The 24,972-nt window shown below is 32.0% G+C and overlaps 2 protein-coding genes across 10 annotated transcripts; one reads left to right on the forward strand and one right to left on the reverse strand.

Annotated features, from left to right (window-relative positions):
- The first annotated feature begins 180 nt into the window (after positions 1-180).
- LOC137930631 (CD63 antigen-like) lies at positions 181-19,950 on the forward strand. The gene is made up of 6 exons (XM_068773933.1): positions 181-260; positions 450-554; positions 1,122-1,313; positions 13,758-13,928; positions 15,878-16,102; positions 17,964-19,950. The coding sequence occupies exons 2-6, from the start codon at positions 489-491 to the stop codon at positions 18,027-18,029; spliced, it is 720 nt and encodes a 239-aa protein (XP_068630034.1). The 5' UTR covers positions 181-260; positions 450-488; the 3' UTR covers positions 18,030-19,950.
- Ubc2 (ubiquitin conjugating enzyme 2) lies at positions 18,869-24,895 on the reverse strand. Of its 9 annotated transcripts, none has more exons than XM_068773941.1 (6): positions 24,801-24,895; positions 24,609-24,719; positions 24,330-24,400; positions 23,521-23,828; positions 22,002-22,149; positions 18,869-20,926 (listed from the first exon to the last, which is right to left on the reverse strand). In XM_068773941.1, the coding sequence occupies exons 4-6, from the start codon at positions 23,734-23,736 to the stop codon at positions 20,829-20,831; spliced, it is 462 nt and encodes a 153-aa protein (XP_068630042.1). In that variant the 5' UTR covers positions 23,737-23,828; positions 24,330-24,400; positions 24,609-24,719; positions 24,801-24,895; the 3' UTR covers positions 18,869-20,828. The 9 variants fall into 9 exon arrangements, with proteins under 9 accessions (XP_068630042.1, XP_068630038.1, XP_068630041.1 ...); XM_068773937.1 differs by having other exon boundaries at positions 23,521-23,856; XM_068773940.1 differs by having other exon boundaries at positions 24,330-24,521.
- Between the last annotated feature and the right edge of the window lie 77 nt (positions 24,896-24,972).

Consider the following 24,972-nt stretch of genomic DNA (forward strand, 5'->3'; position numbering starts at 1 on the left):
TTTATTTTCAGATTGTTTATTATTTTTGTCAATAGAGATTAAATAAAGATAATTTAAAAGTTATATTATATTAAGACTTATTTGAAATATAAAAGGATAAAAATATTTTAACTTTTTTTTTCATGGTAACAATTTAATGTAAATAAGGTAGTCTTTGGGTTTTATACAGCAACACTAACAGTTAATATTTTGGTTCGATAGAGAGGTGCGTGTCGTTTTTGCTTGTCGTCGCGTTTATCAAGAAACGATATTATACATTGGTAAGTCATTAATATTACTTGTAAATCATTCAAATTGTGTTAATCCTATAGGTTATTATGTTACGTCTTTTTAAAAATTTTAGCGATGTAAAAACAAGTCTATTTGTTCAACGACGCAAAACGCAAATCAATGTTTTACCTTCGGCGTAGAGTAAAGCGAAAGGGAATGAAATTTTTCTTTTGTTACAGATTTCGAGTTTGAAAATAAAAATATAAAAGGATAATAAAATGGCTATAGGAGCAGGGATGTCGTGTGTGAAATATTTACTATTTTGCTTCAATCTTTTGTTTGCGGTAAGCATATTTCTCTGGAAATACGTTTTATTTTTATTAGATCAGGTATTTAGCATGCACTAAACATTTACTTAGTTTGCTTCACGATAAAGTAAGATTAGTGCTTAGACTATTATAATATTATAATCATTACTGTATAAGTGTTATGACTTTATGAGTCATCGGAATTTCACAACGCAATTTCACGTTTTACCTTAATTACAACGAATAATGGAAAACTCTATTGCGTCCACCCTTTTTTTAAAATAAATTATTCATCGATATACGAAAACACCATAGTTCTTTCCTGTATTTTTAGTTTAATATTTATATTAACTGAGTACATTAGAAGAAGGCATGTATATAAAACATCTTTGTGTTTTACAAACAATCTGCTACGTTATTATTTGGAAACAAAAACGAAGCACACTGATTAAAGATTGTTACATTTTTATATATATATTAATATACACATATAAAATTGTAAAATTACAAAACCTTTAGAAAGATTTTTTTTAATAGATATAAATATATTGTTTCATCATTCTTTTACCTACTTTTAGTGTTTTATAAAAGATTTATTTTTAGATAACTGGGTTGATTATGCTGATAGTTGGAGTATGGGTTCAGGCCAGCTCTCACCCATACATTGACTTGACTGATGAGAACTTCTACACTTCGGCTCCAATTGTGCTGATCATTGTTGGAATTATTGTGTTCATAGTAGCATTCTTCGGTTGCTGCGGTGCTGTGAAGGAGAACCATTGTATGATAGTAACGGTAAGATTTTTTTCTTTACTATATGGGAAGGACAATAACATAAACAGAAGTAAAGTTCGTGCATCAATGATAGGCCTGTAACCTTATGTGGTCATATGTCCCTTCTACTGACTCACTAACTAAAAATTTAAATATGTTAATAATTTATAATAAATTTGTTAATAATTTCTTGTTATATCATGTTTAACCTTTTTTAAATATACCTGACCAATGGTATTTTAGTTTAGTTTATTTACAACACAATTTCCTAAAATATTTACAGGAGAAAATAAACCAATTCTCTTTAAATGTTTATTGACACCATAATAATCAAAAAAATAATTATACAGCAAGATAAAAGATTTATTTCTGAAAATAAATGTAATTATAATACAACCTAATTTACCTTTGGGTTGGTAGGTGTTTTTAATATGTATAAAAATTTTAATACACACATGCAATTATTATGAAAGTGGTCTAAGTCAAAATTTAAAAAAAATGATTATCAGTTATTTTAAACTAAATTTATTCAATGTAATTTTTACGAAATTGTCATAAATAATAACCCATTAGATTCAACATTATACGGAAATCATTTAGTGTTAATTATGGAAGTGGTCTAAGTCAAAAATTTAAAGAAATACAAACAACTCGAAAATGGCACATGGCCATCTTTGACGCGTTTCTGTACTACATAATGAAATGAATGACAGTAAAATTTTTATAATAACGACAATTTCATTCCGGTTTATCTAACCATATTATTCAGTTTAGCGCTTTGAAACTAATAAAATCACTGGTGGCAAATACTTTATATATTTTAACACTATGTCAACAGATAGCGGTTCAGGTGAGTTAATGATAACTTACTGTAAAAAGTTGTACAGGAAGTAGCATCATGCATTTTAGCGCATATGCAGAACATAATTACTCAAAAACACGTAATAGCTTACATTAATGCTTATTCAAGCCAAAATCGGAACTTTAAAATAGCATTGACATGGATGAAAATCGCTCAGTCGTCAAATAATAATATTGAAACAGTAGATCGCAAATTTTTAGTATCGGATTTTTCCTTTCTACCGAATGAACGTGATTTTGGGTTGATAGGAATGAAAATAAGAAAAATAACAAATTACTTATTCAACCCTGAGCATTATTATAAATTGATATAAAGTGCAGAACAGAAAATACATTTTCGACAAAACGTATGTCGTAGCCGGGTTTTATTTCAACGAAATCACTAGAAGAATCGATAACAAGAAGAGTAAAATATACCGCGGGCGAATCTGTCACTTGGCTACACGTTCAATGGATAAGATTCTTGAAAAATGAACCTCATAAAAAGTTCTATAAGACTTCTTTAGTAATAAAATATTAAATTAAAATATCGTATAATGAAAAAATAATTTTTAATTTGTTCAAATGCGATACATTAAACATCTCGAAACAAGAAATATATGACTCGGCCCACTTTTATAATTATGGGCATATATCATAAAGATACTTTTTTATTATATCTGTCACTGTAACTAAATAAACAATTGGAACATTATAAACTCTTATCATATTTTTCCATCACAACAAATATAAAATGATTCAGACATTCAGCATTAAAATGTCAATACACTGATAATCTATGAACAATGAACTTTATACATTTTAATAGCGTTATTTATTCGTCCACATATATCTTCTTGTATATATATGGATGCATTACACTTATAAGTGCGTAAATTGATTTAATTACTGTGCTATTAGTATAACAGCATTGTAGTGATTATTGTTATATCTTATGATGAATGTCCAAATTGAGTAATTATTTATATAAGAGATTTTCACGTATGTACAAACTCATCATGATATCTCTGTAACCACAAGGCTTAGAGACTTGAGAAGTTTCATAGGAATATTCCTTTCGCCAAGAAGAGATCAGCTAAAATCTGATTTTACAAAATTCCACCTGCAATTGGAGTTGATGGAGCATTCATTAAGTTTGCAAAGCCAGTGGATATCACCTGCTATTCAATACATATATATATATATATGCTGTATAATCTTTTTGAATTCATAAATCTAAAATGCCTTCCAGCACTCGGCAGAAATAATTAAATGTAATCTTTGATAATAATACTAATGTTTTGTAAGTTTGTCTGTACATACAGATTTCTTATAAACAACCATAAGCAATAGTATGTATGATTCTATTGCTTTAAATCATTTAATAACACATCTCATTTTTAAAAGCCAAAAGGTTTTGAAACAATTTTAGCCATCACAGTTATTGTCTCAAAATTTTCCGGTATTTCCCCCAACTTTGTTTACTAAGGTAACAGGATAATATATTTAAAAATTCATTGTAAAAACTTAACAAGCGGTTGGATTTTTCTATAAGTCATTTCAACTGACAAAGTCGTATTTGATGTCAACCCAGTGACATTATTGTGAGAGAGACGAGAAAAATAGAAGAAATAAAAGTAAAGTCGTATTGCCTTAAGTGTCTTCAAAAAGTTAATAAATCTTTCATGGGTCATAATGTACGTATATAATAAAGTTCCACGGGACAACTTAGACATTCTTTTTCTTACATTTAAATTTATATCTTTAAATAAATCATATGGCATTCAAAAGTTTTAAGTTGAACAAAAATGTATGTGGAACTTGGTTTGTTGACTCATTTTAATAGTTGATTTCATTTTAAAAGCCAACTGTTGAGTTGCTCGGCACTTAGCAAATCAGCATTCCGAGCCGATGGTAGCTTATTATAATGTTAAAATAATTGATTTATAATTGCAGGTAAATGCCTATTTAAAATTTTATTTAAATCGATTTTTTTTTGATACAAGTAGTTTTGTACCGGTTTAATAAAGATGTGTTACTTTGGAACACCTATTCAGATCGACATAACTAATGTCGGTCAATCTTGTGACTCAATTGCCTCCAGACCAAACTCGCGACCTCTGACACGCGCCGTCTCTCCTTGTTAATCGGCTACATCCTTTTCCATTTACTAACATAATGGGACGTTCTTTGGTCATTTCTGTAAATGCTTATGTATATACATGTGACGCGGAGGATGTAATTAAGTGAATTTCCTTCCTGTCTTAATTTTGATAATAGTTAACTTCTTATACGATGTACTGTGTACTAGGAATTCGGATTAAAGATTTAAAGATAATTTTCTGTTACCCGGGCGCAAGTGTCACCAATTAACTGATCTTTACCTTTTTTTATCTCTCGTGGAGGATATCCATACTACACTTTCGTGTTTAACGCCTCTTGTTAGCGTTAGTTTATGTCGGCGCTATCACCAACTGAGCTAATAACCTGCCAATTCGAAATCCAAAACGTAATTACGTGACCTTATATGAAAACCTTAATATACCTCCGTTAACTTACCGGACCTCCTGACGAAAAGATCTACAGCAGAATCTTTTGATGAGTTGCCCTGGCACATTGTCTTAAACTTCAAAGCATTTAACGGGCACTTGGGCAGCAACTTGTAATAAAATAATGTACCAACTAATGTATAATTGAGTAAAACTTGTTTATATGTATAAATAGGTGCATTTACCCATACGAAAAATTATAAATAATGATAAAACACAGTCGCGACTCGCAGCTGGGAGAAGAAAGATCCATATCGATTAGCGGCAACCCTCCCCCTAACTGACTGCGTTTAGTAAAAGCGAAAAATATAGTGAAAAACACTAGCCATACAAATTAGAATTATTTAAAAAAAATGCTTCTTGTTAACAACACGCTAACGCTTTCGCAAACTACTGTAATACCAACGGCGTTTGTGTTATTTTAAAGCAACATTTTCCGATTAGCTCCCTCGCCACCGCGGTCCCAGGACAATCGTCATGTCCTTTCTATGGAGGTTGAAAGAGAACATGGGTCACCGACTAAACTATCTTACCCAAACTTCGTTTCTCTAGATATTACGCATTAGGGCAGTTGCCGGTGCGCGTATTTGTTCTTTATAGTTGACGAGGAACACGATAGCCAGGAATGATAGAGTTCGTATATATATATATACGACCGAAACACCAAGGCTGCGACTGATGACGTCAGATTCACATACGTCAGTAACAAAAATTGTTCATGTTAACGCTATTTACTAAAAGTAATTAATATTAACTAATTACATTGTACAAATGCTATTGTAAACGATTTATTGGTAATGGTAAAGCATCCTTTTTAATTTTTTCGCTTTGTTTAACCTTCAGTTCTCCGCGAAATACACACATTTATACGATGACAAATTATCTATGACCATTAATTTGTCATAGTGTCTTTATTTGACAAATGTAAAGTATAATTCACACGAGCGATATTAACGATAATATAAAGAAAGTAATTTTAATGACTAGAAATTCAAATTAAGAACCACAAGGATAACGCATAAAAATAACTTCTTTATACTTTTTATTAAATCTTCATGTATTCATTGTTCTTTGTTACTTTGATATTTAATTCCTACCTCTTACAGAAATAATAAGCGGTAATTATAAAAAAGAAAAAAAATATACACTGTAAGTGTTGTCCCGTTATTGCGCAGGTGGATGGAACGTCGTCATAAACCAGTATAGTTTACTCATTAAGTGAACAAACGCGTATGTCAAGCAAAATCCTTTACTAAATGAATACGTTTGATTTACTTCTTGTAGAATTAAATTCAAATTTGATTATTTATAATGGGTAGTGTATCACTTACCACGAAGTAAAAGATTTATTATTTGACAATTAGTTAAAAACTTACACAGGGTGAACTTTAAAGAGGTAAATAAAAGGTTGTCAAATATCTCCCTTCCGCCTTTTTGTCTTTTGAATTTCGCGGCTATGTACAAAGCGCTACATAGTTCGTATCTGGCAATTTCGAATTTTCGAAAAAAATCGAACGTTCTTTTATCGGCAAAAAATATTATAAAAATTTACATTTATTTCAATTCACTCTGTATTAAAAAAATCACTCTGAAATATGTTACGTAATTTTTTTTTTCTATTGGAATGTAATATTAATAATTTCTAACAGAAAAAATCTTCAGGGACATAACCCTTATTTACATATTGCATTATGAAACCATTGATTGATTTGATGTGTTTCATGCATTAATTGTTCGTAAAACTGTGATGTATACATTGATCCCTTAAAAATTTTTAAACCTATAACCAATCATTATTATATTTAATTGGATATGGAAAATTTTAAGAGGCAGATAGATTAACGAAAACGTTTTTAATTAATTACTAAAAAGTAATGTTTCATTGTATTAATTGTTCTAGTGAGAACACGAAATTATCAAACTTCAAAATAATGTAAAATAATTAATACCAGTGTATATCGCAGTAATCTAGTTACAGCAGTTATCGTTTAAAATTTCGCCTAATGGTCGTTTAAATGTCGCCATTTAAACTTAACGTAACTGTATTGCATAGCATATATAATTTTGTTACAAAACAACGATTTATTCATATTTAAATTATGTGCCAATTAAAAATACACTCGAATCTGTTTGTATTGATTAACTTTTTTGTAACTTGTTTTATAACATTAACATAGCAGATCATAATAATACATTCAATGAAACATTGAAAAAAAAAAGATTTTTAGGTTGTTGTTCTAATGTTATGGCATTAATTTTTGATTTTATGACCTTACGAGATTGTTAGTATGAAAACCCTTTAAATGAAATAATTTTTTTTTATGTAGGAGCAAAAGAACGCAACTGCTCTTTGTATATGACATCGTACATATATACAGAATGATTGGTTATATGAATAAGGGCCTTAAAAGATTCACCCTTGTATAGGTTACTTGCTGTACTGCAGTTAACATATGGTACACTCTATCCAAAATCAATATTTTCTAAAATAATAAATAACGTTAAGATGAAATATAGTAAGAAAGAGGTTTCATAATTCGAGTAGTAAATATTAAAATTATTGTTTACTATTTTTCCCCGCAGATTCATCATATATATATCAATTCGTATATTAATTGATGTATATAAAATATATTCCTAAATTTTTTTATTCAGTTCTTTACGCCGAAAACTCGACTTCGACTCCCGCAATGAAATTTAAAAAAAAACATTCGCCTGATTTAACTCCGTTCGACTTCTAAAAACCTAATCGAAAAAGGCCTTGAAGGCTGTACCGGTAAAAGACTTCCGAATGTTTCGAGGACTGGAAAAAGCGTTGACAAAAGTGCGTTTTATCAGACGGGAATTACTTAGAAAGGCATGAAATTGATTTGGAAAATTAAATAAAGACTTCATTTTATAATAAACACGCGCACATACATATATCAATAAGTTGAGCTTATTCTAGTATAAACAGCGAATTCAGTATAGACAGTGTAAATAAGCGTAGGCTTTTGCGTTCCACCACTTCAAATCCTGTCAAGTTGTAAATGCCAATAAGTGTTTATCACTGATTAAAAAGTAAAATATTTAATATCTAACCCGATACGTATTTATTCCACCTACTCACATCGTTATCCTTAATGCTGTGGATAATGATTCTCTAAATACGGAGATCTTCGACGTCGTAGAGCGCAGCATGAATAAGTCAATTATCGTGGAGATTTAGTTTAAACCGATGGAATCAGTAACTTTCAAACGCTTGCCTTCTATGTTTTCAGTCACCATCAGTTGTTCGAGGTTTTGGCTAACTGGCCAATGTGACGACATGATCACAGTACTCGGCGTAGGAAAGCCTAGATTTTATATAATTATCACGCAAAATAGACTTATTGGTACGGAATGCAGTCCACGGAATTATAAGTAACTTCCTCCAGCACCATATCTCTATTAACCTTTTTCAAGATTCACGTTTCCCACCCGTAGTTGATCATAGAGAAAACGTTGCGGTCTTTCCATATTTGCAGTTTTCAGAAATGATTGACAAACAAATATTAAAACGAACAAACAAGAAATTTTGGCATTGTGTTTTGATTACGCCAATCACATCTCAAATTTCCTATTGATGGTCGAAAATGTAACACATTTATAATAGTATATATGTATATATATATATATATATATATATATATATATATATATATATATATATATATATATATGTCTTATGATATACTCCCTTTGGTCTATGTACATAATGCATTATCACAAACTAGCAAACAATTGCATAAATATTCATAACGAAGACAAAAAGCTCACGTCGGTTTTTATTTTCTCGTGGAAGTATATACGACGTTAGTTGAATCGATAATATTACTAATCGAAACTACACTCGAACTCAAGTGATTTGCTAACACACATTATTAGATAAGGGACGGTGTACATTCACGCTGATAAAATTGTCTGTTTAACATATTCCGAGTAAAAAATATTCTCTTACGTTAAATTATAAAATTCAGCTTATCTCACGTAAAGTTACTAAATCCATACCTAATTGAAATGATCATAAAAATAGAAAAATCGTTTAATTATTGAGAAGATACATTGTAATCGTAACAGTATAACTTCCATTCGTCCTTCTCGCACCGGGGTAATGACTTGAGAAGGAAAACAATACTCGCGCCAACACGATTGAGAAACTGTATATTATCGCGCTGTTGTGATTCAGTCCTCAGAAATATCACAGCGCCATCACGTGGTTCGTAACAGGTTACGTAGACACGCTTCGACACGCAATTGTTACCGGCCAGTTGCAATGAATAGCCAGCTTTATTTTTTTTTAAATTATGAACAAATATAAAATGGCGATGTTTTATTAGTATTAGTATTCACGTAACGAAAGTAACCAACCTTTTTTCTGTACCATTTTGGTGATATATCTCAATGACGTCATCTAGATATAACATATAGATTTAAATATTCATATTGACTCATAACCATATACTTGAAACGATAAAGCTTAGAGACTTGAAAATTAGAAGGAATATTCCTTTCGCCGAGTGAAAATCAGCTAAAATTAATAACTGTAGGCTTACAGGCAATAAAATTAGTCTGTTTTATGGAATTACACCTAAAAAGGTAGTATTAGGCAGACCTTGCGAATAACTAGTAATATATAAATGTTTTTCTACGTGTTTACAGTTTCTGTTTGTCTTAGTGCTCGTTAAAGATAACCTGTAAAACAGATTTACTTTCTTTTTAATATACATGTTGAATAACTTAATGCTTAATACACTTATACTTAATACCTGTGGAAATCACATGCTTAAAACATTTTTAAGCGCGTTATTTAAGGGGAGAATGATATCGGATATCACATGTGAACAATTTCGATTCTAAGGCACACAATAGAGAGAGAGAGCGAGAGGCAAATATACTGTCATGTATGTTTAAGCTAGGTATACGGGAGTAAACAACCCCCACCTATCGCAGCGGTAGAGACGACTAACAGGCGCCATTAAAGAAACGTTGCCGGAAAGTTTTCGATCGATAAACCCTGTATGACGTCACAGAGTATAGTCCTTCGAAGGATACATACGTTCTGAGTTACAGTTTAGGCTTTCATTACATTGTAAACGAAATACTTATATCTTAAGTTAAACAAGTCTCATTGTTTATATAAGGTTCAAATAAAAACGGAGGCGTTTTTAATTGTCTTTAACAATTTTATAATTATATATACAGGAATAGACCATAATTCAACGTCAAGTTGAAGCAGATATTGGCTAACCTTTGAAAATTAAATGAAAACCAATATTGCATGATATATATTTCTTTTTAACGCAGTCAGTGAAAATTAAAAAAAACAAATTTAGGTGTTCTTCTTTTGCGTTTATGGTTCGAAAAACAAGCTAATTGTTTCACAAACCAAGCAATTTTGGTATAATTTTTTTTCTGCCCTTGTCAGCCGTAATCCTTCTGTTACTAGCGGTAATAAGGAAATGAAAAATTTCAATCTGATATATGTTTTTAATAAATTTTCTGGTAATAGTCACTACATTCTCTATAATTTGATTTAGTCCCATCGTTAATATATGGGATAACCTGTATAATAGTATTGAAGTTGATACTGCTTTCGACATTTACTACATTTCAAAATATAATTAAAGTAATTATGAATATAGTTACGAAATTATTTATAATGTATTGAGTTTAAAGCAGTCATCAAGATTTAGGATTTCCACTGCTGGTATATGCCTCTCCTGTAGATTTCAAATAGAACCATTTGAAAGTATTTCTATAAGTTAAAGAATATAGTTACGAAACGCCACACTTCACATTTCAATTTAAGATAAAATTATAAAACTCGTTCTTAGCTGTTGACTGGTCAAGGGTACAGACTTTAAAAGCATATATTAAACAGTAATATGTTGACTTGGTGTGCGGACTATTTTCCAGCTTATTTCGATTATTCGATTTTATGTTTAAATTTAGATAACGTTTAGTTTTTAATCGTCATGGACAATTGGAATGCTAAACCTGTTTCACAATGTTCCAAATATAACAGCGTGGCGTCGAACAAGGAAGAAATTCTTAACTTTTTACTTCGAATTCCCTAAGAATCCGTAAAGTAAAGGAATTTTTAACATTTGGTTTTTATAGAGATACTTTGCTATATTTTATTTTCATTCACTCTTGTGTTTATAAAAATGTACAAGATATGTACGTTTCTAATTTTATTATTTTATTGATTTAAAATTTAGTTTCGATATCGAAATGGGTCCTCCGAAAGTTTTGACGTGGAATTCAAGGCTGACGAGGCAAGAAGTAAACTTGCGACATACGTTCACTCTATATGTAGCTATGATGTAAACATTAAACATGTATCTCCCAAAATATGCACTCTACCGACATTGCGATCAAAATTTCGTCTTTATAATATTTAAATTATTAAAAAGAGAATTATGATGGATTATGTTTTTAACATAAACATAGATTTCCTTTCGAGGCCGTTGCTTCCTGTGCTAGTGCTTCGTTTTTACGGAATACACGTTTTATTCGTATGCATCTCATTATTTAAAACTATTTTTTATTGAATAATTCATAATTTGTAGCAAGTTTGTGGTCAATTTCAATCTGGAACATTCCAGAAAGCACGACACGTAATAACAAATAGTATTTAGTTATGCTTTATCTGTCATTTACAAAGTAATAAGAAGCAAGTGTACTTCTTTGCAAAGATTAAAATCACTCATTGAGTCATGGAGAAGGGTAATAGGAAGATTCGCAGACGAACGAAAGTAATCGGTATAGACCAAGCGAATTGGCAATGCGCGCAGAAAAGATTACAGCTGGACCTTAAAATTCTGAAGTAGACTACGAACAGGCAAGCGCCTTCTCCATCCACAAAGTGGACAGACGATCTTGTTAAGTTCATCGGAATACGCCGAATGGTAGACTATTTGTGTAATGTGTAGTTAATTCTTTGCAAATGATATACCTTCATGTCTCTCTCATCTCGATGCAAAGGTTGTCTGATAGAGATCGCGATAAAACCGCCTCTTGTCCCACATGAATTGTTTCTTTTTTATTCTAGTTATTGTCTATAGTGTGCATAAAAGTGTAAATAAATAAATAAATACGACCCATCAACAAAATATAACATTTATTCCGAATTTTTTAAATACATTTATGTCTTTAGAGATAAATAGACTTGTTAAACATACAAGATGTTTCTTCATATTAACAATTTGTTATATCAAGCCGGCTAAAAATTCCAATGATGAAAAAAAAAATATTGAAACAAATGCCGGAAGAGAACAACCTGCAGTGATTAAGTGTAAGTTTCCTCTCCGAATCTATTAACTTTTAAATGAACTTTGCGAACGTTTCTTGCACAGATACAATTAAAACGTCACACAGGCCAGAGAATGGATATCACTGTTTCTTTTTATCGTATTGCTCCGAATGAAGAACCTTTATGTTTTCAAATCTTCCAGTGTTTTTAGCGGATAATATAAAATATGACATTTTAACTAAAACCTCGCGGGACTATTATATATAGATTACTATAATTCACAACTGTACGTTACTAAGATAACCTCCACGGGACTGCCCCGTGTAGCATGTTGTGAATCCATTTATAGCTCTAATGTTATCAGTCTACTCGATGCATAGTTTAACGACTCCCAGTCTTAAACTGACTTTAAAAACATGTTTGTTTTCAACTTTTTATTTTATTTATATTCACTACATTGTTTTCGACGTACGGTTTAGTATTCGATACGCGGCTTCTTTTAAAACTATGTACACCTTTCATATTAAAACAATTATAAAGCGTCGTGGTTTAGACATCGACAGAGTGGCAATAGAATTGTCTTTTCCAACCGGCGTTAAAAAATTCTAGTGATAATCGTCGTTGTACTTATGACAAAATAAAATGTGTTATTATAATAAAATGCATACATACAGAATGATTGCTATAGGTGTAAAAGTTTTAAAAAGAGTGAACGTACGTATTAATCATCCCTATATAAAATGATCACTCTGAAGTAAGTTACATTTTTCTTTTCTACTCCGACATGGCCTGTCGGAGTAAAAAAGAATTATTTTAACTGTGCGAAGTTTCAGTCAGATTGTTAATACATATAAATACAACTCTACCACGAGGGCGTAAACTGTATGAATCAACTAACCATTTGACTCATTATATTATATCATTATTAACGTCATCAAAAATTTAAAAAAAAACTATTGTGGGATTATACACAAAATAATGTTTATAAATCAATGACACTTTTTGACACAATTTCACGAACACAGATTCAATTTATAATATTATAAAGTAATTTGTTTCATTATATTTTGAATAATATAGTTAAACAACTCATACGCAGCTGATATCTATATAAAAGATATTTATATAGAAGTCAACCAGCTTATATTAACATTCATACGGGCTATGCGAGATCGCGAGCACACGATGCGACAACAATAAAACAATATTTTTAGCTTCACGATCTCTGCAATGTTTGTTAATTTGTTCGGTCACAAACCATGGCGACCTCGCTGAATGAATCACCTGTGTTACTTTTATAAAAGTACATATATTGTACATTTTTAACCTTTTCTTCCACACTGTACTGTATGTAAGGTACATAGACACGCACAATTTATAGAAAAATATCGAGTATTTTTGGGAAACCCAATCTATATAATATTTACACAGCTGCCTAATTGTTATGTCTGTTGTTAACAACTTGTACTGGCAGGTAAAGAATGCCTATAAGGTATTAAGTCCACCATTAAACAACGTGTAAAGAGGGTGAATAAGAAAGAGCGATTTTAGTGTATTTTTTTTTGCACACAAGCAGGTTTAGTGTGTTTTACTAGAAATAACACGCATTTATATGTTAAAAATTTTTGGGAAGGTAATCGCCAACTCCGTTCCCGGATATTTTTCGATACAAAAGTGGTTTGCGTAATGTTACGGGTCTGGAATAAAAGTTGAATCTCTAGTAATAATTAGCTTAAAAGAATTTATTTGTAGCCCTAGGTTCTTCAGTATTAAAGAGCTTGTGGTTAATTTATTCCTCAGTTCTCCGTATTCCTGTTGATCATCTTTATCGCGGAGCTGGCTGTCGGCATCGCGGGCTACGTGAAGCATCAGGACCTGCAAACCTCTATCGTGCGCCACCTCAACGAAACTATTAAAGACTATCCTACCGACAAGGACGTGAAGAGCACCTTCGACATCTTGCAGACAGATGTAAGTGACAACTGCATTTATATTAACACCATTTTGCTTCTTTTTATTAACATTCAATTTCATATAGTGTGAAGAATATTTTTGTGACGTCACAGCTTGCATTAGACATTTACTGTTTCATTAGCTTCGAATTGAAAGTAATAATTTTGACAACTACGATTGTTGACCTAATTATTTCACTGTATTGGCAGGCCGTCGTTCGGCAAAGTGCTGCAAAGTGTCACTAGGCGATAGAGCTTACAAACAGTTGGAAGGGTTGTGCCGGCCATATAACAATTTTATAACATGTATATACCTTATTTATATTAGTCACGGAGCCATCGATTCCTGTCAAAGAACAGTCTTCAGTGTCGCACGTCGTGACATTGGCAACCATTTCATTCAAATGAAGACAACGATTAAACATCGAAATAATTTCGAATCACGTAACTGTCGCATGAAAAACTATAACGATTTTATAACAGCACGTTTAAAATACACATTTTATTATTTTTCTCGATAGTTATTAAAATATTTACAAGTTGACACTATTCATTTTATGCGACGGGAAATTAGGTCATGTAGCATTTGTTTGTAATAAATAAGCGCGGAATTAATAACAACGTGAGAGCATCGGAGCGCTTATTTGTCGGAAATTGATTGCATTATCCCGGCGCCGTCGGCGGCTGTTTTACCCACAAAGCCGACATAACACACCATCTAAATGTATCTATTTTTATAAACGAAAATAAGCCTAGAGGAATAAAATCTAGCTTACTACCGTACGTTAGAGGTTCGATACGTGTTGAGTAAAGTGTTTGCGTATCACAATGTACACTTATCGAAAATTATGACATTTCGCTTGGAAAGGTTTGTTTACTAACAAAATTTTCCTATGAAGACAGATAAAAATGTGCATTACAATTTTTGTAATATTTACAGATCGGTTGTATTCAAAGTCTTACTATTTGCAAATAAGAAAACTTAATTTAACAACGTTATGAGGACAAGTCTCTACTTGTAAAATTAGGTTATGAATATTTAAATAAGCGCAACTAAAAGTCCTTTTTAAATGTCATCTATAAAAGTAGTTTTTCATTAAATTCAAAATTTATCTACGCTTATTGCGCTACTTAATTGTAACAATTACACAGCACAATGTTACCGAAAGTAGATTTCCTTCAGCACTTATATTTTATCTTCTTCAAACCACTTAGGAATTTGTGATCTATGGTAACGCTATAAGTTTATTTATAATCAGCGCTCAGAGCAGTCTTCGTTCAAAATACATGGTACTGTAAATTAAGTATTCTTCTTTAACCGCACGCAAATGTATTTAGAGTTTTCATTTACCGATTTCAGTTAAATCGTAATTTTTAAAGTCAAAATACCTTTTTTGTATTTTTATTGTCCTTAGGTTTACGAAAATATACAGGAAAACTTTGCAACTAGAAAACAACACGAATATATACTACAAATTTGAATTCAAGTCGATAAAAATAAAACCAGGTTTTAAGAAGTCTTGCTTGGCTTGGTTTTGGTTGAAGTTGATGCTTCATCGCAACTGAGCTCACGGAGGCGAAGTGTTCGTGTACTTAAAAAGAATGGTCTTCCAAACATAAACATTCATTCATATTTACGGGCACTTATTCAAACATTAAAATTTCTCATGAAGACTGCAATAGATGACACCCACACCATATCGTGAAGAATATTTTTACAGGTCAAATGTTTTAGAGCGGTACGGTTTTATCGTGATTTTTACATTTTAGAAAAGCCAATACAAATTATTATGAAAGGCCTAAGTTAGGATTCTAGGATGCTACTGTTTAAACTTATGTGATCATATTGTTAAAGGAACACGTGTCGATAAGAGGCAGCCCTCCATCCGGCTACTTTCCTCGACCTCGACTATGTTATGTTGTTAATTGGTCATTAAAACAAATGTAAATAAAAACAATGCTGTCCAGTTGAAATGCTGCGGCATCTACGGCCCCGAAGACTGGAAGAACAATTCGATCCCGATTCCCGACACGTGCTGCGCGGGACAGGAGATCAAGAATGGATCTGCGGCCGCTTGCACCCCCGATTCTCCTAGCTTCCATAAAGTGGGCTGCCTCCAGAAGTTGGTGCCCTTCTTCAACGACATGGCCCTGCTGCTCGGCGGAGTTGGGCTGGGAATAGCTTTGGTGCAGGTGAGTAAATTTACTATAATCAATGGAAATCAAATTTATTTATGATTTATAGCGCGCAGACAGATGACCTTTGAGCAAGCGCAGCGTAGGAAGCCTACCCACATGATGGATGAAAAATCTAGTGAAAATCGATTAAAGACGATGGATCAGGTCGCTTCCCTCTGGTCATATTGGAAATGTGAGAGAGTCATGTCTAGCAGTCAACGTCATACGTCTATGATTAATGATTCAACGCTATTACATTACAATATTATTTACTTGTAAAACTCCTATTTTGCTGAAGGCTTAGCCCAGTCATTTCAAGGGGCTGTTATCGACCTAATAACTTGGCGACATTAGCAGCCCGATATACAGTTATTGAGGGGTACCGACAAGATACATTCACTTTATTACTCTACCACCTCAAACCTGACGGAGCAGAGACACTATTACGCAAAAAGCATTTATTCATGACCAAAAATATCTCTTTTTTTTATATATGTAACGAACATATACATCTCTCATAAAACAGTAGCAGTAGTAGTTATTTGTATGGTTAGACTGACATACCTTATCGTGATTTTGTCAATTATTTAATATACGATTCACTAAGGAGGCTTGAATGTTAAAAATCAACGAACGTCTTCGTGGCTCTGGATGGTAATAGTTCGGAGGAAAGGTTAAAAGATCAATCTCGATCTAGGTCAGTACATACTCAACATCAAAAACAATGCGTCAGCCCTGTGATGTGCGAGCGATTATTTCAACAGCCGTGAAGTGCACTTGTTGTTCATCCTTTATTGTTGAAGAACTGGGTCGCTGCCGGCGCTTGGTACACAAGAGCAAATGCTTTTGGTTACACTGCCTTACTTTAATTTATATTCTTTAATTATTCTGATTTATGTCGCAGGGATGTTTTGGTTACAATGTATTTCTTCCTTGCGTTTTACTAAGCGCAGACAGTTTGAAAAGTATTTGCAACTATTTGATAAATTTAATAGTCAACATATATCTACGGTACCCGGCGATAAATATTGCACATCGACCTTTGGAAAGAGACGATCGGATAATTTCGGCTTCTTAGAGCATATCTATACCTGTCCCGCACTACGTATGTGACGTTTTAACGCTTTACGAAGCCGAAGTTAGCCGATTGTCTCTTTCCAAAGCTCGATGTGCAACATTTATCGCCGGGTACTGTACTGTTCTAACCACCAAAGACAGTCTGTAATCTTTGTATAGATTGACACGAGGTGACGGACACAGGGTTATACGTAGTTTGTGAAACGAAAGCCTCATGTACAATAATAGAAAAATAACCTACCCCAGTATGCAGTGTGTGGTATATAACAGCATCTAGTTAAATATGTAAAAATTAATAAAGAAAAGTTACAATTTTTTGTATCAAAATGAACTACCCCGATTTATTGCTAACAGAGTTCGATCTCACTTGTCGCTACAAATCTTTTATCTGTATCCAACACAACGCTAAAATTTATATTTTGTTATTTCTATGTTAATGGTTCCTTTCATAATCAAAAAATAATATATTAAAATATTTATCCAAATATAACCTCTAGTTAGTACCATATTCAATAAATAATACATTTGTTTGTCTTATGAGAAATCAAATTTTTGTGCTTTCTTTGAAATATTTTACAAATTGGAATGCGACAAGTCAATCACTTCTGGCTGTACTGTCTGCAGGGATGGGTAATTAATAACAGATTATTTTAAAATCTATCAATCTGAGTTTTGTTTACGTTATCTATTATTCTTGAAACCATTGTCCTCTTGATAAGATGTATTATCAACCAGCTGTTTAAATTGTATTTGAAACACCCTGTAGATTTCATATTCTAAAATGTACGGTTTGTTTCAGCTCCTTGGAGTGATATTCGCTTGCTGCCTCGCTCGCTCCATCCGCAGCCAGTACGAGACAGTATAATAGCCCTACACTAGACGTCCATATTAATCTCATACTATTGGTGTTTCCAATTTCTTTCTATTTAAAATATTTCATTTACATTTATATTGTGATTTAAGAATAAGTGTCTCGTGTACTGTAAGTTATATTGTTATTTCAGATTATTTTGTTTTAACATTTTATATTTTATTGCAGTTCAATTTAGGTATCTTATTCCACTGTTAAACATAAGCTTCAGATAACATGATTTAATCAATGGACACATGTGGGAGAGTTATTATTATCTTTACATAATTTATTGGAAATAAGAATTAACATTTATGGTGTGCTAATTCATTTTCATTTGAAGCAGTTGCGGTAAATTTTTAACAAAACCTGAATTCGATTTTTTTTTTAAAAGAAAATTTTGTAGTACACCCCACAGTATCCACCGCCGGTAATTATCTGCTCATTTACCTGCATTTGTTACTAGACGATTCACATTGTGCAATGAAGTGCGCTCAGTGTAGAGAAGACTGATTTTGGAGTAGAAACGGTTAAATTTGCCAAATTTGTGACATCCACTTTTTATTTTCAAGTTTTCTTATCTTTATATGTATTAATGTCTAGGTGTCATAAAATGTATTCTTCGTATAGTCGTTGTAGAGTGGTGCACATTTATTGTAATAAAATAGATCGATTTCCTTAGATACAAATTGTTTTTTTCTATAAAAACAATTTTCTGTCGTATCAAACGAAATCTATTATTAGAGTTGTAGAATTTTTAAAGTATTTCAAGGCGTCTATATTTATAATAAAATGTGTATTTAATATTCATTGTTATTTTATTCACAAGGTTTTCGAATATAATGAAACAGCGATTAGTGTCCTAGTTACACACATTTTTATTCTCCTATTTAAACCATGATATAGATTTTAACAAAAGGTGGTTACAAGGGGTCAAGAGTTTATCGCATACGGAGCTTTTAATTTAAGGAACATCAGTCACGTCGAACACAGTGGTTGTCTTTCGAGCAACGCTTTTCAAGTCATAGTAAAAATAATTAGAAAATCACATAGACGTATATACCAGTCGAATACTCTCGCAGTACCCCTGGTACACGTTTGAATGTCGCAGGCATCTGAATCTCAGCACCAGTTTCACTAACGAAATTGCCGACATCCCAGCTTCACCGAGTGGTATCACCACGACATACTTTCACATACACGCGACATACAAAAGTACGCAGCTGAAAATATTACATAGCTATACTTCATTCAGATTTAGGGTTACGACATACATTACCTAGACAATAAAATAACTTACATACTAATAACTGTTAACTTTCTAAACGGAATATTTTGTTGGTAAAAGACATGAAGGGTAGAGAGGCAGTGCCTGATTTTGGCACGAGTAGTGCACACCCATTCCACCGCTGTAGTTCACAAGTTACGCAGGAAGAAATTTGATATGTTGCTTTCGTAAAAGTATAAGACATTATTTTTTTAAGCAATGTTAACAAAACCAGAAGAGTTCTAAATAAAAGATCAAAATACTGACACAAGTATGAATCCATGATGACATTATTTGTTGGAGTACATATCTAAGGCTTACTTCACACTGCACTCGCGTGTAAAAGGAAGCTCTTGAAATCATTTACTGTCAGATTGTATATGCATGCACCAGTGCAGTGTGAAATCAACCTTACTATTCCTTAGAATTCTATTGACTATGTTTATCTTCAATAAGTTTTTATTTAGTTAACTAGGTTTTGTAACCAAAAAGTTTATTATTATTAACAACTTGGTTTTTCCTGAAAGTATAATACAAAAACCTGCTTTAATTTCCACCAAAATAAAACTTAACGAAATTCCTAACATCTCCGTGAATTATATTTATTTTAATATGATTAAAATCTCTTTGCTGTGTTAATGAAATCTAAATAATAAAAAAAAAACATAACCAATATTGTTTTTTGAACTATTAAAAACACTTCAAGAGACAATAGGGATTAAAAATTTACTATTTTATTTAAATTTTGAATGTCTTTTCTAACATATTAACCAAAATTTACATGCGAGGTCATTTAACAACCATTTATACATTTAATGAAAATACAATAAAGTAAAAAAATTTACTAGAAAAAAATCTAATTGTATAAATGAATGTATATTATTTACATCAAAACATAGACAATTAGTAAATTGTTCGGACAATGTTACAAACACTGAAAATGTTAAACAGGGTGGTGGCACTTCAAAAAATAGATAACTATTTATTGGCAACACTGTATCCACCTCAATATTTAGAATAAGCCATTAGAAAATTCCTTCCTCATCAGTTTCAATAAACGATGTCCATGATCCCGAATCAAAAACTTTTGAAATAGACACTGCTGTTTATTAAACGTAGAGCACAATAATTTGACAAATGCTTAAGTAGTAACAGTTGAAGGAGTGCTTGAGATCAACGCGTCACGCGGCATATAAGATTGACTCAATTCACTGGTTACAATCTAAGATACACATTCATTAGTAAACTTATCACTGTAATATCATACAGGGCTACAAACATTAACGTAGTATCGTCCAATTTATAACTAAACAAATCACCTAAAATGATACATTACGAACCATTCGAAGCATGGTTAAATCACATTCATCGCAACAAAATATCGTCAAGCCATATGCACGAGACACTCCGCGGCGCGTCGCCGACGGCGCGACGGACAGTTCTATAATATTGTAAGCTTATAAATACGTGAAGAGGATGGACTGAGAACAGAATGATTTCGAGTAAGATACGTGTTGTTCCGCGTGGAGCGAGGCGCGGCAGTGCAATCATGTCGCATAGCGCTTGGTCCACAGGCGGGCGATGCGGTCGTGCTCCGCTCTGTTCTGCAGATACTGCGTGGCGATGCTTCCGACCAGGGGATCCGCTGAAATAACAAACATTTTTAAATCATAATCGGCATAATGTTATGGTCAGATAATATATATTTTTTTATCTATAAATCCTTTCGAAATTCGAGAAATAACAAACGAACGAAAGTAACACAAACGGTGTTAATTAACACGACTCACACTTTAAAGATTAAAAAAGGCCGTTTAAAACGTATGTCTTATTCAATACTTTAAAGCTATAATTAGCGGGAAAAGTTATAAATTTTAATATGCATTACGTACGCGTACGTACGTGATGTGAAGTTAGTTATCTATATTTGACTCTACAATTCATTTTTAAGAATCCTTTGTTTTTGAATGAGAACTGCAGATGGCCTGAACTGAAAGTCGATACGAGGATCGTATACACCCTTTATAGCATGGAATGTGTTAATGCATACTAAATTATTTTGTAGAAAGAAGAACACAAATATTAAAAAGATACTATGATCGATTCTAAAATTTGTGTTCAGTTAAATCAGTCCACTTAATTTCTTATAGTTCAACGCCAAATTCTTGTCTCGTGCTAAATACTATACCAGGGGTGGCCAAGCTCTTTGATAGTGAGAGCCATTTAAAAAAATTTGAAATTTTTTGGGAACTGCAATTGAATACGCATTCAAAACGCGCAAAAGAATGTATTTTGTGTACTGAAGTTAGATATAATGGCACACATATATGACAGCACTTCTAATAATACTTAAGATGCCAGTTAGTTAATAATAAGCTGTATTTGGATTTCACTAATTTTATTGAGGAACAATAATAATTATTATTATTCACATCAGTACTTTGTTTTGATTTCCCAGGAGCTGACTTAGGTAACATAAATTTAAATTTAGAAAAAATTCAACAATCAATCTGAGCCAAACATAGTCCTTCAAAGAGCTGCAGTTTGGCCACCCCTGTAACATAAGATAATTCAGTCTCTATAAGGCGTTAGGTTAGTTATTTCACTGGTATGGTATTTCACGGATTATGGTATATCCCTCTAGAGATATCTTTAAAGGAAGCCTTTGCTAGTGAGCATCTATGGGCTGAAAAAACGATAATTAAAAGTAACAAACTTACCAGGGTTGCAGTCAGTCAGTAGGGAGCATATTGACAGAAGGACTTTAGATATAGTAAGCGCTGGTGACCAGTTGTCCTTAAGAATATCCAAACATATCACTCCCTGGCTGTTGATGTTACAATGGTATATCCTGGTGCGGAATGTAACCTAAAAATTAATCTTAAATCATTATCCTATATATGTAAATGTACTCACTCAATAATAAATCTTGGTGTAAATAATACTATTACAAATTATTAAATAACATTAATTTGAATCCAAAATAATTGTGTTTTATTGAATTTTTTGCAATAATTAAATTAATTTTTTCTTAAATTATAATCAGAGATTGTTGGATATACATGGTGATTGTTTATAAAAAAACTTTAAAGGGGGTTAATATTGCTTATTTGCTATAAATTAATGTATGGTACATCCTATCCAAATAAAAAAGTTTCAGATATAATAATGTAACAGTAATAGTTTCATTCTTAAAATTCAGAATATTATAATTATAATTTTAATATAATGCATATTAAAACAAATAATTGTTTATAGTTCCTCTACTTCTGAGTGATCCCTTTATACATGTCAAAAGAAAATAGGTGTGAAGGCTTTAAAGATTATAGATGAAGCTGAACATTCAATGAAATGAGCTGCACATTTACTCTTTAAACCTTTTACACCTTTAATTCAACATCCTATATGTTTACCTAATGTTGAAATGTTAACTTGTAATGGAAAACACTTCTGCACCTACAAAATCTTAAAGTGAATGGAACACCTGCTCATTCACAGATCTATTGGTAACTTATCCGTGTCTTCTTCATAACAGCTTAAATGTGACTATATATCAGGGGGACTGAAAAGTAAAATTGTTTTTGTCAACATATTTTATGGAAAAACCATTTAATTTTTCTGCTCCGGCATCGAAAATTTGTTTGCTAGATGGCAAAAGGTTGTTGATAATGAAGGTGAAAATATTGTTGATTAGAAGAAAAAACTTGTTAAAATGAAGGCCTGTGGATTTAACTTAAAAAAGAGACATTACTTTCCAGTCCCCCTAATATATGAAACCATATGTGCAAATTCTAATAATTTTTCAGTAACAGATTCAATTTTAAATACCCATTGAAGGTAGTAAACAATTTATATATGTTAAAAAAATTAATACTTAAAATATATACTATAACAGCAAAGTAAAACTGTAAAAATTATTAAGAAACCAATTTATTCTCTATTAAAGTAAAGATCTCTTATAGAGTAGAGGTTACAGGTTTTCAATCATTGTCAATGTGTTTAAATAATAATTCAATTGTAATCTTTGTATAAATAGTGGACAAATTGAACAACAAAAATGAGGTAGTATTACCATGATTCAACTTAGTAGTCCTCTGTGTAACAAATGATTTCAAAGTAGATTTTAATTAACACAACATATTAATGTTTACTATATAAAAATGAATTATAAAAGGCTTAGCTTATGCTTAATGTGCCTCCATATTAAGCATAAGCTAAAAATATTTAAAGAAAAATTACCTTAGGTGGTTTGAATGGGTATTCTGGAGAAAAATGAATGTCAAGGAAAAATACTCCTCCTTCATACACTGAACCTGGTGGCCCAAGAATTGTAGAAACCCATTCATAAAGGTTATCTCCTTTAGGTCCAGCGCTACAGTTAGGCGGTGGATCAAGTGTGATCTCTGCTAACTCCTTCTGAATTCTTTTGGCAGAGGTGCCTAGTGCCTTTGACATCTTGGGATTAGATTTGTTCTCCTTTGACTCTGGTTTATTTTCTGATATTGCTCCACTGGAGCCTGCTCCACCACGTCCACGTCCTGTGCCTCCTGATGAACCAGATGCACCAGACATTATCTAAAAGAACCAAATATTTCTTGCCAAAAAAAATAAAAAAAGCAATTTATTAAAAAGCTGTAAAACTTATAAATATGCTTTTGTGAAAATATCTATATGATCGATTTTTAATTCAATTATGAAAGATAACTTTAAATATCATGCATTTACCAAAAGTAAACAAAACCAGATCTTATAATGAAAACAAAGACAATATTACTATATACAAAAATAAAGTTAATTTAATTTTGATAATATGGATAACATCAAAACAAAAAAAAATACCAATTAAGCAGAAAATATAAAAACATGCAAAAATGTTTAGTAAGCAAGAACAATATATACTAGAACAAAGACATTCTCAGACTATACTTAATAGACGAGTGGTATATAAATAAAATGTATTTATGAATTGCTGAGATACTTAGACACGTGCGAATGGTAGACGTAAGTAAATCATGTGAATAATGCAAAGGAAAAAGTTTATTTTGTACCTTACGAATAACAGTCGGCCATCTTGTGGGCTAGCGTTATCCGATAATTTACAATTCGCCTCACCGGGGACCTGAACCGATAGAGTAACGTCTTGGAACAAATAATGGATAAGATAGATAAATACTCAGTCCAAATTAAAATAAACTCTGTGTTATTCTATGAACAAGTAGCTCCAAGAGACACGCTCCACACTGCAAAGCGCAAACAGCCTGTTACTTTCCCATGAGTTGACACAAAACAAATCGGCAAAACGAAAAGATTCTAATTGTCATATATACCCGAAATGAAGTTATACTTCTTTATCAGAAAATCGAACTACAAGTCAAAGCCACAATCCACTTTTAGCACTTTTCATCCATTATACATCTCCTTCATGAACACAACAGCCACTGAAAAGTACGGATACACATGAAGTTAAATTAAAGTGGAAAAGTCAAACAATCTGTTTTAAAGCCATTGTTAATACTTACAGAACAAAATAAGAAAAATTAGAATAGCTTCATGGAAAACTAAGTAAATTTACGAATTAAAACAAATTCACGCTACACAACCACTTTCCGACATGTTTATAAAAAAACCGGCGTGTTACCATTACAAATTATTTTTATTGTATTCAATTATTGCAAAATAAATCGATTATTA

Source organism: Battus philenor, unplaced genomic scaffold, assembly GCF_028537555.1.
Source record: "Battus philenor isolate CCGP_79_NKW_IND1 unplaced genomic scaffold, ilBatPhil1.0.hap1 SCAF_6, whole genome shotgun sequence".
NCBI lineage: Eukaryota > Metazoa > Arthropoda > Insecta > Lepidoptera > Papilionidae > Battus > Battus philenor.